This window comes from Amblyomma americanum, chromosome 7, assembly GCF_052857255.1.
Source record: "Amblyomma americanum isolate KBUSLIRL-KWMA chromosome 7, ASM5285725v1, whole genome shotgun sequence".
Classification (NCBI taxonomy): Eukaryota; Metazoa; Arthropoda; class Arachnida; order Ixodida; family Ixodidae; genus Amblyomma; species Amblyomma americanum.
The window spans coordinates 178260793-178274496 of NC_135503.1; the positions used below are offsets into that span (position 1 = coordinate 178260793).

Here is a 13704-nt window from a genome sequence, read left to right on the forward strand (position 1 = left end):
GAAGGGCATCATTGAATTTGGACCTGACGTAGTCATACGCGGCCGGGGAATAAAAATGCAAAGTCAGCGCGAACGCGCGGAGCTCGGGTGTGTATACACCCTTTTGCTTGTTGCCCGCTCTGTTCAGAAGCTGCTGAATATCACTTGAAAATGAAGACGTGAACACCTGTGATCCTTATTCTGAAAGGAGTTTTTGATCTCTGATTTCCTTGATAATTTCTTGCGCTGTCTCATTTCTCTTTGTGAGGCTTCGCTTCGTTTGCTGCAAAGTTTTAACTTTCTTTTTCAGCTGAGTTATTTCTTCCTCAGAGGCACTTACTTTTTCTTTGTACCATTGTTTGGTGGGTGAAGGCACAGGTGGCTCTTCTTCAGCTTCAGACTTTTCATGCTGCGGTGAGCAGTTATTGGCTGGGGTGTCTTCATGCTTGCGGCCTGGACGCTTCCTTTTCACCTGAAATAGACGCCATTTGTACATCTGATGAGTCTCAAGTCAGAGAAAAATAAGAGCAGTTGTAAAGCTATGCCTCGTTTGCTACCACAACTTACTGCTTCATAAAGGTGGATGTATGTTATTTTCAAATTTCGCTTAAGCATCTTTTCAAATCATTAGCCTGTTTATTTTGTTTAGCATCTGAGCTTGCATATTAATTAGATCTCTTCACGTCACCACCGACGCGCGCTTACTGAACAGATTTGCAGACTGAAGCCGCACCTGCAGCCTACGGTTATGAGTAGCAGTTTTCGTACTTTTTATCCTATGAAAATGAAAAAAAAATGAAGCTGTGCAAAATCTAGGCGCAATAGCGGTCTCTATCCAATGTCATGGTTACAGCCTAGCTGAGGCGACCCTGCCAGACGGCGAATTTGATGTAATTTTCATAGAATGTCATTCAATTAGATGTGACAATGGTAAATTTAATGACATTAGTTGAAAACGACATCCGCGGTCTAATGAGCTCGAGAAACTCAGTCGCATTTCTCGCTTTTGCAGCTGGCAGGGCACACAGTGTTGATTTTTATCCGGCTTATCACGGTCACTTCTTTTCAACGAAAACGAGACCGCCACAAATACATCGCGCGACGTTCTAACGTACTCACGGGCTTCTGTAGATGCTCCGGAAACGCAGGGAACACAGAAGGAACACAGCCCGCACGCAGTCGCGTTGTCCGTCCGGTGCGGTCGAAGCACTCCGGCGCGAAATGCACACAGCAAAGGCGATCTCCATCTTTCGCATGCCACCTTTCACAGCGAATAGCCCGCTCCCACAGGCTCCGCAGCTCCGGATATTTTGGAAACCTGTCGGCAATTCCAGGACTATTAGTCGTTGCACACACACACAACATATCAGTTGACATCCATCGGCAACGCGAGCGTAGTGGCTCAATGAACGTGTTCTCGTATACTTACAGGTGAAACGTGAGGCCACAACCCTTCTTCAGCCTGTTCGCACATCCGTAGGCAACGCAAGAGGCAACCATAATCAAATCGATGGTGTTTACATGCCCCTCACATCAACTTGCACTGCAGACCAACTCACGAAAACAGCAGCGCGAGCCGGTGCCGCTGGCGCCGAGCGCGCTTTCTGCCTCTGGTAAGATGGCGGACGAAGGCTTCGGTCGGAGCGCACCCTCTCCACTCCAGCAAGTTTTATATATCCTCCTTGTTCAAGACGTAACCTTACACTAAAGAAAGTGTAATGTTTATACTGTTTGTCTTGGACTAAAACATAGTCTTTCTGAAAAGATGTAGGTATAATCTTGGCAGCATAAACTTACACTGGCTCTCAAGGTGTAACTTTACACTAGAGAGAGTGTAACGTTCATACTTTTTTGTCGTAGACTAACCCCCGAATGCAGAAATGTAACTTGGCTCGCGCTTCGACTCAACTTCGGCAAGTCGAGTCGAAGCACCAAGGCGGCTTCAGAACGGCCAAGTTGGGTTTCGTGTTTCATAGATGCTCAACCTGACTTGCTGACCACCTGCCTGTTTACATCGTAAGTAATAGTGTGCCTGTATTAAAATCAACCTGTAAACAAACAAATGTAAAAATAAGCAGATCACCCCAACCACGTTAGAAACATTTCGACGCAAAATAATGAACGTCAACTGGGAACCAGTTTTTGCTGCATTGACTGCTGACATAGCGTTTAGTTGTTTTCTGAAGATATTCGCTTGTATATATCGTAACAGTTTTCCGTACAAAGATGTAAAGAAACCAAAACGAGCTCGTAAACCCTGGATTACCTCGCATATTCTTCGAATGATTGCCAGGAAAAATTCCCTCTATCAGAAATTCTTACAAAGTCGCAGTCCAGAATCGTGGGCAACGTTCAAGAGGTACCGAAACAAACTGAACTTAACTTTAAGAAAAGCGAGGAATGCATATCACCTTAACATGTTCGCTGGTCTGACCGATCAAAAGAAAGTTTGGAATAGGTTGAATCGAGTCTTGAACCCTAACTCTACAAATACAATTGACAGTATTACAATGGAAGGCATTAGTTATAGTGGACTCGCACTCGCAAATAAGTTTAATAGCTATTTCAGTGGACTTTTTGATAGTGAACACAACAATATGGCATTGGATTACATTACGAATCATACAAGTAACAGTATTTTTATAACATGTTGTGACGAAAATGAGGTGCTTAATATATATAAAGGCATGAACAATACAAACAGTGAAGATGCTTTTGGACTGAAAATGAAACCTGTTATGTACGTCTTGGACATTATATGCCCAATTTTAACTTATATTTATAACTTGTCTATGACTACCGGCATTTTCCCTTCGGACATCAAAATAGCAAAAGTAGTTGTTCTTTATAAAGGTGGTTCGAAAAACGATCTTCGTAATTATAGACCAGTGTCTATATTGCCTATTTTATCTAAGGGCTTGGAAAAAACAATACATTTACGACTTTCCAATTTTCTTGAAAAATACAACGTGATAACTCCAAGACAGTTTGGATTTAGACCTAAGTCCTCTACTGAAATGGCTCTCTTGAAGCAAAAAGAAATAATTTTAAATAACATTGAATGTAAACAAATAACCCTTGGAATATACATAGATTTCTCCAAAGCCTTCGATATGATTCATCACGAAACTCTTCTTCGTAAACTTTCTGCATACGGTGTCCGGAACAAAGCACTATCTCTTATCACCAGCTATTTAACTGACCGATATCAGTACGTTTCTATAGATAATCATCGCTCTACTTAAAATAAAATAAAGCATGGTGTACCTCAAGGTAGTATCCTTGGTCCCTTATTATTTAATGTATATATTAATGATTTAGTACAGATTGACTCCGAAACACAATACGTAATTTACGCTGACGATACTACTTTATTTCTGACCGGCACCAACGCGAATGATATAGTAGAAAAGGCTAATAGCGTGTTGGGAAAACTTAACTCATGGTCTGAAAAAAATTCCCTACTAATAAACACAATGAAAACGAAGGCGATATTTTTTAGAGCTAAAAATGTCAAATGGGCTGTACATACAGATTTAGTATTGGGTGGTAATATAATAGAAATAACTAATGTTGTAAAAACACTTGGCGTTCACTTCAATGAATTTATGTTATGGGACTACCACATCGAGCAAATAGAGAGTAAGCTAGCTCGCGTTGTCGGCATACTCATAAGGTTAAAGTGCATGATACCTACTAGGACAAAACTTGTTATTTACCATGCCCTCTTTGACTCTCATGTTAAATATTGTCATTTGGTTTGGGGTACAACGACGCAAACTAATATTCAAAAGGTTTTGACATTACAAAAAAATGCAGTCAGAGCAATTGCGGGTGCCACATACTTAGCACATACGAGTGCTCTATTTGCAAAATACCGCATTATGGATGCAAGGGTTATTCATCAGTACCGTGTAATTCAGCAGTACAAATCTCAGGTACATAGTGACACCACATTTTTTTCTGACCTTGCGAATCTACGGAAAAATACCGCTGTTCACAACACAAGACACTACGATTATTGGTATGTACCTTGTCCACGCACAAATTACGGTTTTCAAACACTCAGGTATGTGTTGAAATCTTTCCTTAATAGAAATGCTTTCACTAATCAATCCATTCTTTCCGTTTCATATAACGCTGTCAGAAATATGTTCTTACAAAACAATGAATCATATCCAACTGTAAAATAAACTAAGTATCCATGTGCTGTGATTAAACTATCATTTGCGTGTGCGTAACTGTACCGAGACTATTCTGGTGATCTGTTATGAAGATATTGTACATATTTGTTATTTCATGCATTCTTTTGTTATTGTTTTACTGCTGCTTGTCATCGCCGGGCCATGCCGCTACGGGAGATGGGAGCTTTGTCAAGCCGCGTGCGCGGCTTTTTTTCCTTTCTCCTCAGCCATTGTACATGACTGAAATAAATGCAAATGCAAAAAAAAAAGTTAAGCGCGTGCTTGGAAGCGAGGGCGCATTGCTCGTCTGGGGATGAGAGTATTGAACAATCTATTATAATAATGCCCATTTTGCTCCTATAAAACAACGCATCTCGTTCAGCAGTCATAAACAGGCACTAGGTGTGAGTGACCTGCATAAAATTGCTAACAATAAAAACTACATTTCAGTGCTACCCACTGCTTCCACTTGATTGACGTTTTTGGCTGGCAACGTGCTCCACATTGAGCCAATCCTAGTTGAGCCATAGCCAGTTTTTCCCATGCTTTTCCTGCTCCCAGCGGAGACCAGCGCCTCAGTTCACGTTCCAGGAAAAGCAATTGTTATTGTGTTTTGTTAACGCACGTCGGCATATATTAGAGTGCAAAAAAACCGATGTGTCGTTGCTGGCAAAAAAAAAAGCCACTTGGAAGGAAATTGCCGGGCTGTTTAACAGCAATCACGGGGTGACCCGACGTGACCCCAATCAGCTCAAGAAATGCTGGGCCAACCTAAACAAAAGTCGAAGGAAGAGGACGCGAGGAAAAAGAGAGATCGCCACAAGACAGGTGAGCGCGGCTTGCAGGCCGTTTACAAATGTTTGTTCCTGCATGCTTTGTATGCCATGGATAAAGGCATGATTATTCTACTTCGGTCGGCGTAAGCAACGTGTACTGGAATGCATAGTTTTTTAGGAACAGTGTGATAACACGTAAATGGGCACGTAATAACGTTTCGGTGCAGTGTACTCTGCTTTATTTACAAACGCAGATGAATGCAGCCTGCGTTAATCGTGTAAATAATGCCCAAGCAGTATCCTGTACAGCCTCCGTAATTTTTAAAAACTACAGAGAATGTTTGCTACATTCAAGTCAGTACGAAGGCATGCGATTTCTGCTGCATAGAAGACTATGATGAGCGGGCAGTGCAGTGGGACGGAGGGCTCGCGCCTGGCCAGCTGCGAACTGACAACGGACGATTTTGCTCGGAGTTGGTACCATTCGCATACTATCGCGCCGCGAAGCCAAATTGGGTGCACCGTAGACCAGACGGGGTCTACACTGGCGACCTTCATGTTCATGAGGAAACTTGCCGCGCTATTGACAGTTGCTTGGTACTGTTGAATATCCGGAAGGCTGTACATACAGCTACCTACCTTTACTCATTCCTGGCACTGCTGGGACGGGTGGCACAAAAACGTAGCGAAAACAACACACAGTTGCATGCATTGGTGTGCCTTTGGTTGCTTTTGTGTGGCACTTCATGAACAAAATATTTTAATGGCGCATTGTCTATAAATTAAGAGTAGCTTCACTGTGTGCGGTGTCTTTTTTCTTTTCAGGAGGAGGGTGTACTGTGAGCGCTCAAAGTGAGCAAGTCATTGCTGTTGCCAGCCACATAATGACCAGGGTAGGCAACCAGAGTGACTCTGATGGAGGCATCGACCTGCCACCAGTGGCAAGTTTGCCTGTTATAAGATTGTTGCAGCCAATGGTGGATGGAGCAGGCAATGAAGAATTCCATTATGCAGGTAAAGAAAGCACTTTGCATGTTGTAGAAAACCAGCACTCCTCTCTTTATATTCCTTTGATGACAACGGCAGCGTGTACTGTCAATTGACGCTGTTTCAATGTTTTTTATTGCCTTGAACCTGCTATGAAGACTGTAATGTTCATCTACAACAAATTATAAAAATCTCATTTAATACAACACTGTGGAAAGCTGCTCTACATGTGGTTGGCTGAATGTTTGTGCAGATAAAGGCTGCATTGGTTGACAGTGCGAAAGGGTGACCTGCTCCAAGCTGCATGTTGTTGGACAGCACTCTGAAGGCATTTTGACTTGACGGCTTATATTCATGTGAGTGGTATGCTGTGTTCCTGTAGCGGAAGGCGAGGAGTTGGTTAACCGTCGGACACCGAGGGAGCAAGCATTCAGTGCTGCAACCTGAACCGCATTCATTATGACATTCTCTCCTGATGATGTTTTTGAGCCTTGTTTGCCATTCCTGCCTCACTTTAAACGAATGCCAACTTTAATGCAGTTTCATTATGCATGCACTCCTTCACATAAATTTTCATATTTCTGTGTACTTGTACATGATGGTGCTCCAGGGATGAGGTAACAACATTCTTGTTGTGAATAATGGTGCAGCTTGCCTATGTGTAATGCTCAAAGCCTTTTCGAATTTGGCTGCTAGTTTCAAGGAAATTGTTAGTTTTGCAATGCAGAGGTTTCACTCGAAGCGCATGTTTTCTGTAGCCCACAGACTCAGGCTGCAGTATTTGTCACCTTTCTTGTATGCCTCACCTTGGCATTGGTGTCGCATATATGCGGCGAAGCAAGCAGGCAGGCATTACAAGGAAACCTTTGCAAAAAAAATGAAAGTGGATTAGCTCAGCTACTCCAGGATATACAAAGTGAAAGCTGTCGGCGTTCATTGGCATTGACAAAGTTCTAGACGCTGATGATTTTGAAGAAAGGAAGGGCGTATAACTGGCTCCCTGGGCCAGAGGACACGCATGAGTACAAACTAGCAAATATACTAAAATTGAAAAGAAACCCATTGAATGAGCAAAAAAGCTGCAGGTGCAGAGTTAGAGGATAACCACATGTGTAAAACTCGGGGCCTGCGTGACTATCACTACTGTATCAGCAGAAAAAAATAAAGTGAGGTCATCAGGCATAATTCAGAGTGAAAGGTGAGGAATATGGCAGAACAAAACAGAATGACTAAACTGGGGCCCCCAGAAACAACGGCAGCTATTTGGCGCCGAGAAGGGCAAGTGGTGCCTTATATAAGAACATTATAAAGCTTTCGTTATAATGTCTCTTCACCAATTGACCCAACAATCTGTGCTGTTGAGGCAGACAGCTAATGTGTTGTAAGCTTTGATTTGTCCAACTAATTTTTACCTTTTCTTATTACAGAAGACGACTGGCAACCTCCGCTCGTGGATGAGCCGCAGTCACCAGCGGCTGCTGTTGGTAAGAGTGGGGCAACTCCAGAAGCAATTGAGCAGGAGAGCAATCTCTTTTTTCCTGCTGTGCAACCTGCTGATGCTTCCAGCACAGCTGCAGCAGGCTGCAGCAGTGCTACAGTTGCTTCTGGAGCTGCCGCTGGTCCCACTACTGCTGAAGCAGTGGCCACCGGTGACGCTGGCAGGGCTCCAAGAGGGCGGATGGCCCTTTTAGAAAGGTCTCTGGCAGATGAGAACGACTATAGAGCGGCCTTACTGCACGAAGAGCATGGACTGCGTCTGCAGCTGATGCGAGAGGACCACAACAGTATTCTGCAAGAGCGGCAGGAGAAAAAACTCCTTGATATCCAGAAAAAAAAATTGGAATTGGAAATCTTAGAAATTGAAAAACAAATCAAACTTGAAGAGCTTCGTAGGCTGCGAAAGGCACCAGAATAAACGGTGCCTATGACTGAATGAAACTGGAATGCTGTGTGAATGCTTGCACAAATATGATGTGGCAAATCCACATAACTACACTTCATTTGCACATGTACCGTTTCAAGCACATGACTCGGTGGGAACAGACATACAGCCAGGTCACCACCTTGCATGCAAGTCTGACAAGCTATCGCATAGCAGGAGGCAGGTAGGATGGTTGCGTGGTACTTATGCTGCTATGGCTATATGGATCTTTGGATGCAAACAGCAATTTATTCATAGAAATACGCTTTGCTGTATGCTACAGATATGGCTGCTTTAGGAAGGAAAAACCTCCCCTGGCATTGCTTGCAAAACCAACCAGTAGAGAAAATTGCAGGCCACATTGTTAAAGTTTCCATGTATAAAAGGTCAACAATATTGGCTCACGCAAGTCAACACCACAAAAATGCTCAAAGGCCAACACCGCTCTCTACTCCTTCCATTATCTTTGCTGTCTCATCTAACCTAAACCCTCGCAGCTAGTGCCTCCTACTCAAGAACCGAAACCCTTAAAGAATGCGATTCCTCCTATGCTGTCTACAAGGTGGGCCCATAGCTTGAGTCAATACAATGCCACAGCCTCCCGCTTTGCTGAAGTAATCTATTGCTTCAAAAATATGGCCACCACATTCCTGTGACAAGCCGCACTAGGCATGACAAAAAAAGACTATAAAGAAGCATGCATCAAAAAAACACTTGCTGATGGCACCCACGTTCTGCTATTTCGAACCCCGCCAAACCGTGTAACAATTTCAAAACATGCCAGTTCTCGATGAGTGGAATCAGCACAGTTCCAAGAAGGCCGGCTGAAATGCAAAGCCAGATTTAAGCTGTGACAGCCAACTAGTAACTGCATGTACAAATCAAAAGAACCTCTAGTCCAAGTGTTTGCATGTAAAAGATTTCACTACAACACTTGCGAGCTAGAAGTAGCTACCTAGTCATATCACAAACCATTCATTGAACCCACAAAACAAAAAGTTGCAAACACTACTGGGGTCATAAATTATCTTTCAGTGGTCCACCATGACTGCGGCAGCAAGGCGTTCCCAAACATCAGTAGTGCCCGCACACAATGATCTCGACTAACTGTTGGTGTTGGCTCATGACGACTCACTTTATGATCTAGGGTTTGTATTCAGCCATGCAAAGCAAGGCACCTAACAAACACCAGGTGCATTTGGCTCGAGGACAATGAATATTGAGTGCAACTGCTCGCAGACAGATTGTGTAGCCTTAGCAACAATTACAGGAGTGCTATGTACGACCATGACCTTTACACTTGGAAATTAAAAATGCTCACAGGTCACACACTGTAGGTTGGTATGTTTCACCATGACACAACAATGCCTGGAATCCTCTCCGCACATATGCTGCTTCTTTCGCTTCTTTCTCTGTGCCAGTTACTGCCCGTTATGCAACTTTGTTGTAAGAGATTGAGCTGGACGAGGCATGTGGATCATGTCAGGAAGCCCATTTCAGACCTAAAGAATCGACCTTTTGCACCATACTATGACAACAACCAACTCCCACTTTGAACAGAGACGAGAGAGAGCGACAATGCACAACAAACCAGTCGAGCATCTTTCCTGGAAAAGAAGGCTCCAGTGTGACAGCTGAAGGTTTGACCGTTCTACACCATCTTGAAAGCAAACCAAATGAAAAGAATACACTCAATTTTTTTTCCTCAATACTGCCAAAAAAAAGTGAGAAATTTAATAACTGATTCATAACACACCTCTGTTGGCAAGCCAGAAAACAAAACTTCGCAGTGATCTGGAATTTCATCATTGTAGGCAATTGGGAACGTCTCGTTTTGTTGTAAAAGGGATATTTGAAATTAATGATTGTGCAATGGGTTTTCCGGGCAGAAAGTACAAAGCGCAGAACAGCGTTCACAGACAGTCAACGGTTCCAGCAGCACCAACCCGAAGCACGCGCTTGCCGAGAGCAGTCCCGCTGCCACATGGGCACTTCTTTGTCATTACAATTGTGACATAAAAACAAATTTATACTCAACACATGGAAGACATGCAAGAGCCCAAGCTTGGAGTGCAAGCCGGGTGAAAGTAGGAAAGACGAAGTAGCAGAACTACTTGCTGTGAGGAACCTGAATTCCATGCCGCTACCAAAGCAGCCACACAAATGTTTGCTCTGTGGAAAGGTTCACAAGCCCTGCGACTGCTCCACCTAAGGCCTAACTGTTGTACTTTACCAAATCTGGTAATTTTTCACATGCGTGTAAGCAAAGCCGCCAAGGCAGCAGCTCTTAAACAAATGAACTGAGCGCCATTAAGACCCTCAGCAGCAGGGTCAACAAGAGCTTTTCTGGTATTCGCCTCCTGCAAGATCAATACAGCGTTCATGAAAAATAGCATTTGAAATAGAACACTATAGCAAGAAATGCAGAACCTACAAGTGGAAGAGTAGCAGTTTGTTAATGCAACAAGCTCGCAACTTAAAAGCTTCCGAAGCTGAGAAAAAATTCTAGTGTAAAGGGGTGTATTCGCAGGGAAGGTCTGCGGTCATAGATCAGAGAGCGTCATGATGAGCACACTCTCAGGAGTCACTCAGGATCCCCAGCTGCACTTCGTCGACCTCTTCGTCCAGCCGCTTGAACTGCTGCTAGTCGTTCCCATTGCTCTAACATTTCTTTAGTTCCTGCACAAAATTTGGGATACGGGTGGCATGAGCAAGTGCGCATTATAAACATGCTTTATTCAAAATGCATGGGACAGTTTTGAGGACTGTGCATTTCTTACCTATGTGAAGCTCTTCTGGATGAGCACCCGTCGTGCCTGCATTCCCGACAAGCTGTCGCTGACAGCATCAACAGGTGGCAGGTGCTCTGGCCGCCTCGCTGCTGTCGTGCTGGTGCGAGCCGGTGGAATGTCCTGGATGGGAGCGCTTTCAATAGGAGGCTGTGGCTCCTTCATCAAACATGCAAAGTTCTGCAGGGCTGCACACGCTGTGATGATCACTGCAGCTTGTTTCGGCTTGTGCTGGAGCCCCATATCCAGACAAGGAAAGAGGCGCTTCCAGACACCAAATGTCCTTTCGACCACATTCCGTGTCTTTATGTGGGCTTTTTGGTACCTGCACGTATAAAGGAATACTGCATTGATTTAATGCCACAGCTCGAAAGTGTGGTCAAGCTTTGTCAACTTTGTCATGCACTGTCATTGGAAACATTAACTAACCTTCCTTCCGGTGAATTTGCACAGTGATTGCGTGGTAATATAGCGCCTAGAATGTAGTGCTACTCTTCATGGAGCATGGAGAACGAAGCTGCACTCTTCATGGAGTACAAAGCTACATTATAAAGCAGTACTAAAACAAAATGCTGGGCCTCGATCGCATATTCCGAAGAGACACATTTCGCTCTGCGGGACGCCGTAGTGAAAGGCTCCGGAAATTTCTACCACCTGGCGTTCTTCAGCGTGCAACGACGTCGCACAGTACACAGGCCTCCAGCATTTCGCCTCCATCGAAATGTGAACGCCGCGGCCGGGATCGAACCCGCGTCTTTCGGGCAAGTAATCTTGTGACTGTACGTTCGTAGCACCGCGTGGAAATAAATAAAATGACAGCACGTACACAACGCGAACGAATACGAATGAGCTGAACAGTTGTAACTGTTCAGAGAATTTCAATTTTCATTGCTCACCTGCACATTGATGGAGAAATAGCCTTTGCGGTTTCGGTAGACTTCCGCATCTGCACCACCCGGGCTGTTGATGCGGACATGCGTGCAATCTATGCAGCCGGTCACACCAGGGAATTCACCGATCTCATAAAAGTCCCGCATCAGCTTTTCAAACTGCGAGACGGCTGGAAACTGCACCAGCATCGGGCGCAGGTGCTTGGCAATCAGCAAGGTGACCTTGCCAACTGCGCGGCACACCGTGGGCTGCGAAATCCGCACCAGATCCCTGGTGACGGTTTGGAAAGTACCGGCCCCATAAAACCTCAAAGCCAGGAGTAGCTGCAGCATCGGAGGAACAGGCTGTCCGCTGTTGTCGGGACTTTCACGCAGGGGCAACACGGTGAGCAGCTCCCGCACGGCGTTCTTGGAAAACCGATAGCGGGCGAGGAACTGCTCGTCGTCGTAGGGCTCCATGGGGTTCCCCCGATCTCGTAACGCTGGCCGTGGAATCTTCGGCAACGAATGGGCCTCAGAAAATACTGCGTCCATGGCGTGGCAAGCTAACTCGAACGCAGCTACCCTCCGCGCGACGTCCGATCGGTAGGTGGCCATGTTGGAAAATACAACGAAGTCAGCTTCAAGCAAGCTCCTCAGCCGACTTGAAGTTGGACCGAACTAGGATCGAGCCTAGCCGGTTGCAAGTCGCACTTCAAGCCGAGTTTGGTTTATGAAACACGATGGAGCTCACTTGAGACTGACGGAAGTTAAGTTCGAGCCAAGTTACATTTCTGCATTCGGGGGTAAAACTTAAGTCTGGAGCAAATAGCGTGATACCCTCCTAAAGGTGTCAGCTCAGCGATAAGTGGTTTACCCCCAAAAAGACTAATATCACACTTTTTTTAGAGTGCTGTACGTCGCGGACGCTCTGACCAGGCCGAAAGGCATTCTGGTAAACTGGAAAAGTCCCCTGTGACGATTGAAAGCAGCTTTCTCTCGGTTACTGGGAGTCATCTCCACCGGAAAGTATCCTCTGCTGGCATCGAGCGTAGTGAAGTGCTTCGCTCCACCAACATTAGACACGATCGAGAGAAGTGGGTACGCGTCCTTCCGCGTCACCTCGTTCAGGCGTCCATAGTCCACACAAAGGCGGGTAGTTCCATCCTTTTTGGGCGCAAGCACCACTGGAAACCCCCCGGGGCTGTTTGAACGTTCCACAACGCCTGTGTCGAGAAGTTCGTCCAGAGCGTTATCGAGTGCTTTCGAGTGCCTGTCACACGGGCATTTCGAAGGCCCTCGAAACGATAGCCTATCGACTCAAAGGCGATCGAGCGCTGCTACACGGGCAGTTTCAATGGTCATCGAGTCAATAGTCTATCGAGTCAACGGAGCAGCGCGGAACTCCATCGAGATTTCGAGGGCCTTCGAGCGTTGCCCAAGGTTGCTAGCGTTGCTTCGAGCGGCACCAAGCGCACTTTCGTACACGACACATTCACGGTACAAAAGCATGAATGAACATTATTCGCCTAAAATTTAATTCAAGCCGTCTGTACAATACTTTTAAAATTGTATCAGACTGGTTTTAAGCGCATTAATTTTTCGTTGCGGTCTTTGCGTTGCTTGCATACTTAGCGTTGACAACATGGCGGCGCTCTGCCCGCCCGCTTCACAGCGATAACAGCCTCGTCGCTAATCCCTCAAAGCAGTATCGTTTTCTAAGCTGTTGTATTCGTCTTCGATTCGCCCATTCTTACCCTTGGATAAAGCTGCAAGAGACAAATAGCTTTTGTTTTTCAGATATCAAAGCTATTTCCCAGGTCTTAAGCCTGACGAAGCCGCGCTCCAACACAATTGGACTGGATTGGTTTATTATTTATTTATTTTATTTACAAATACTGCGGTATCAGCGGGTCCAAGCAGCTGGGCAATTCGTACAATATTTTCTCCCGATTAACATCAATTATAAATAAGCTCTTGCGTTTAACATGTGAATGAGAACAAAACATGGGAAGAGAACAAAAGTGAGCAAGCACGCATTTCAGTTATGTAGAACGATTTTTACGTAATCTCACAGAAATGAACTTGCGCACGCTACCCCTCAGAATAATAACCTGATAAAATTACGGAAAAACCGTCCCAGAATGTCACGACGCAAAATACAGTAGCAGCGCCTGGTCAAAATTATCACTGGAAAAA

The 13704-nt window shown here is 44.9% G+C and overlaps 3 protein-coding genes across 3 annotated transcripts; 1 reads left to right on the top strand and 2 right to left on the bottom strand.

Annotated features, from left to right (window-relative positions):
* LOC144097593 (THAP domain-containing protein 2-like) lies at positions 1-1574 on the bottom strand. Its single transcript, XM_077630260.1, has 3 exons — positions 1409-1574; positions 1099-1297; positions 1-451 (listed from the first exon to the last, which is right to left on the bottom strand). The coding sequence occupies exons 1-3, from the start codon at positions 1477-1479 to the stop codon at positions 176-178; spliced, it is 546 nt and encodes a 181-aa protein (XP_077486386.1). The 5' UTR covers positions 1480-1574; the 3' UTR covers positions 1-175.
* A 3286-nt stretch (positions 1575-4860) lies between these two features.
* LOC144098224 (uncharacterized) lies at positions 4861-9478 on the top strand. The gene is made up of 3 exons (XM_077630720.1): positions 4861-4991; positions 5765-5953; positions 9408-9478. Exons 1-3 carry the CDS (start codon positions 4922-4924, stop codon positions 9476-9478), a joined length of 330 nt encoding a protein of 109 aa, XP_077486846.1. The 5' UTR covers positions 4861-4921.
* Positions 9479-10474: 996 nt separating this feature from the next.
* LOC144097594 (uncharacterized) lies at positions 10475-11858 on the bottom strand. The gene is made up of 3 exons (XM_077630261.1): positions 11533-11858; positions 10628-10961; positions 10475-10526 (listed from the first exon to the last, which is right to left on the bottom strand). Exons 1-2 carry the CDS (start codon positions 11610-11612, stop codon positions 10628-10630), a joined length of 414 nt encoding a protein of 137 aa, XP_077486387.1. The 5' UTR covers positions 11613-11858; the 3' UTR covers positions 10475-10526.
* Positions 11859-13704: the final 1846 nt, after the last annotated feature.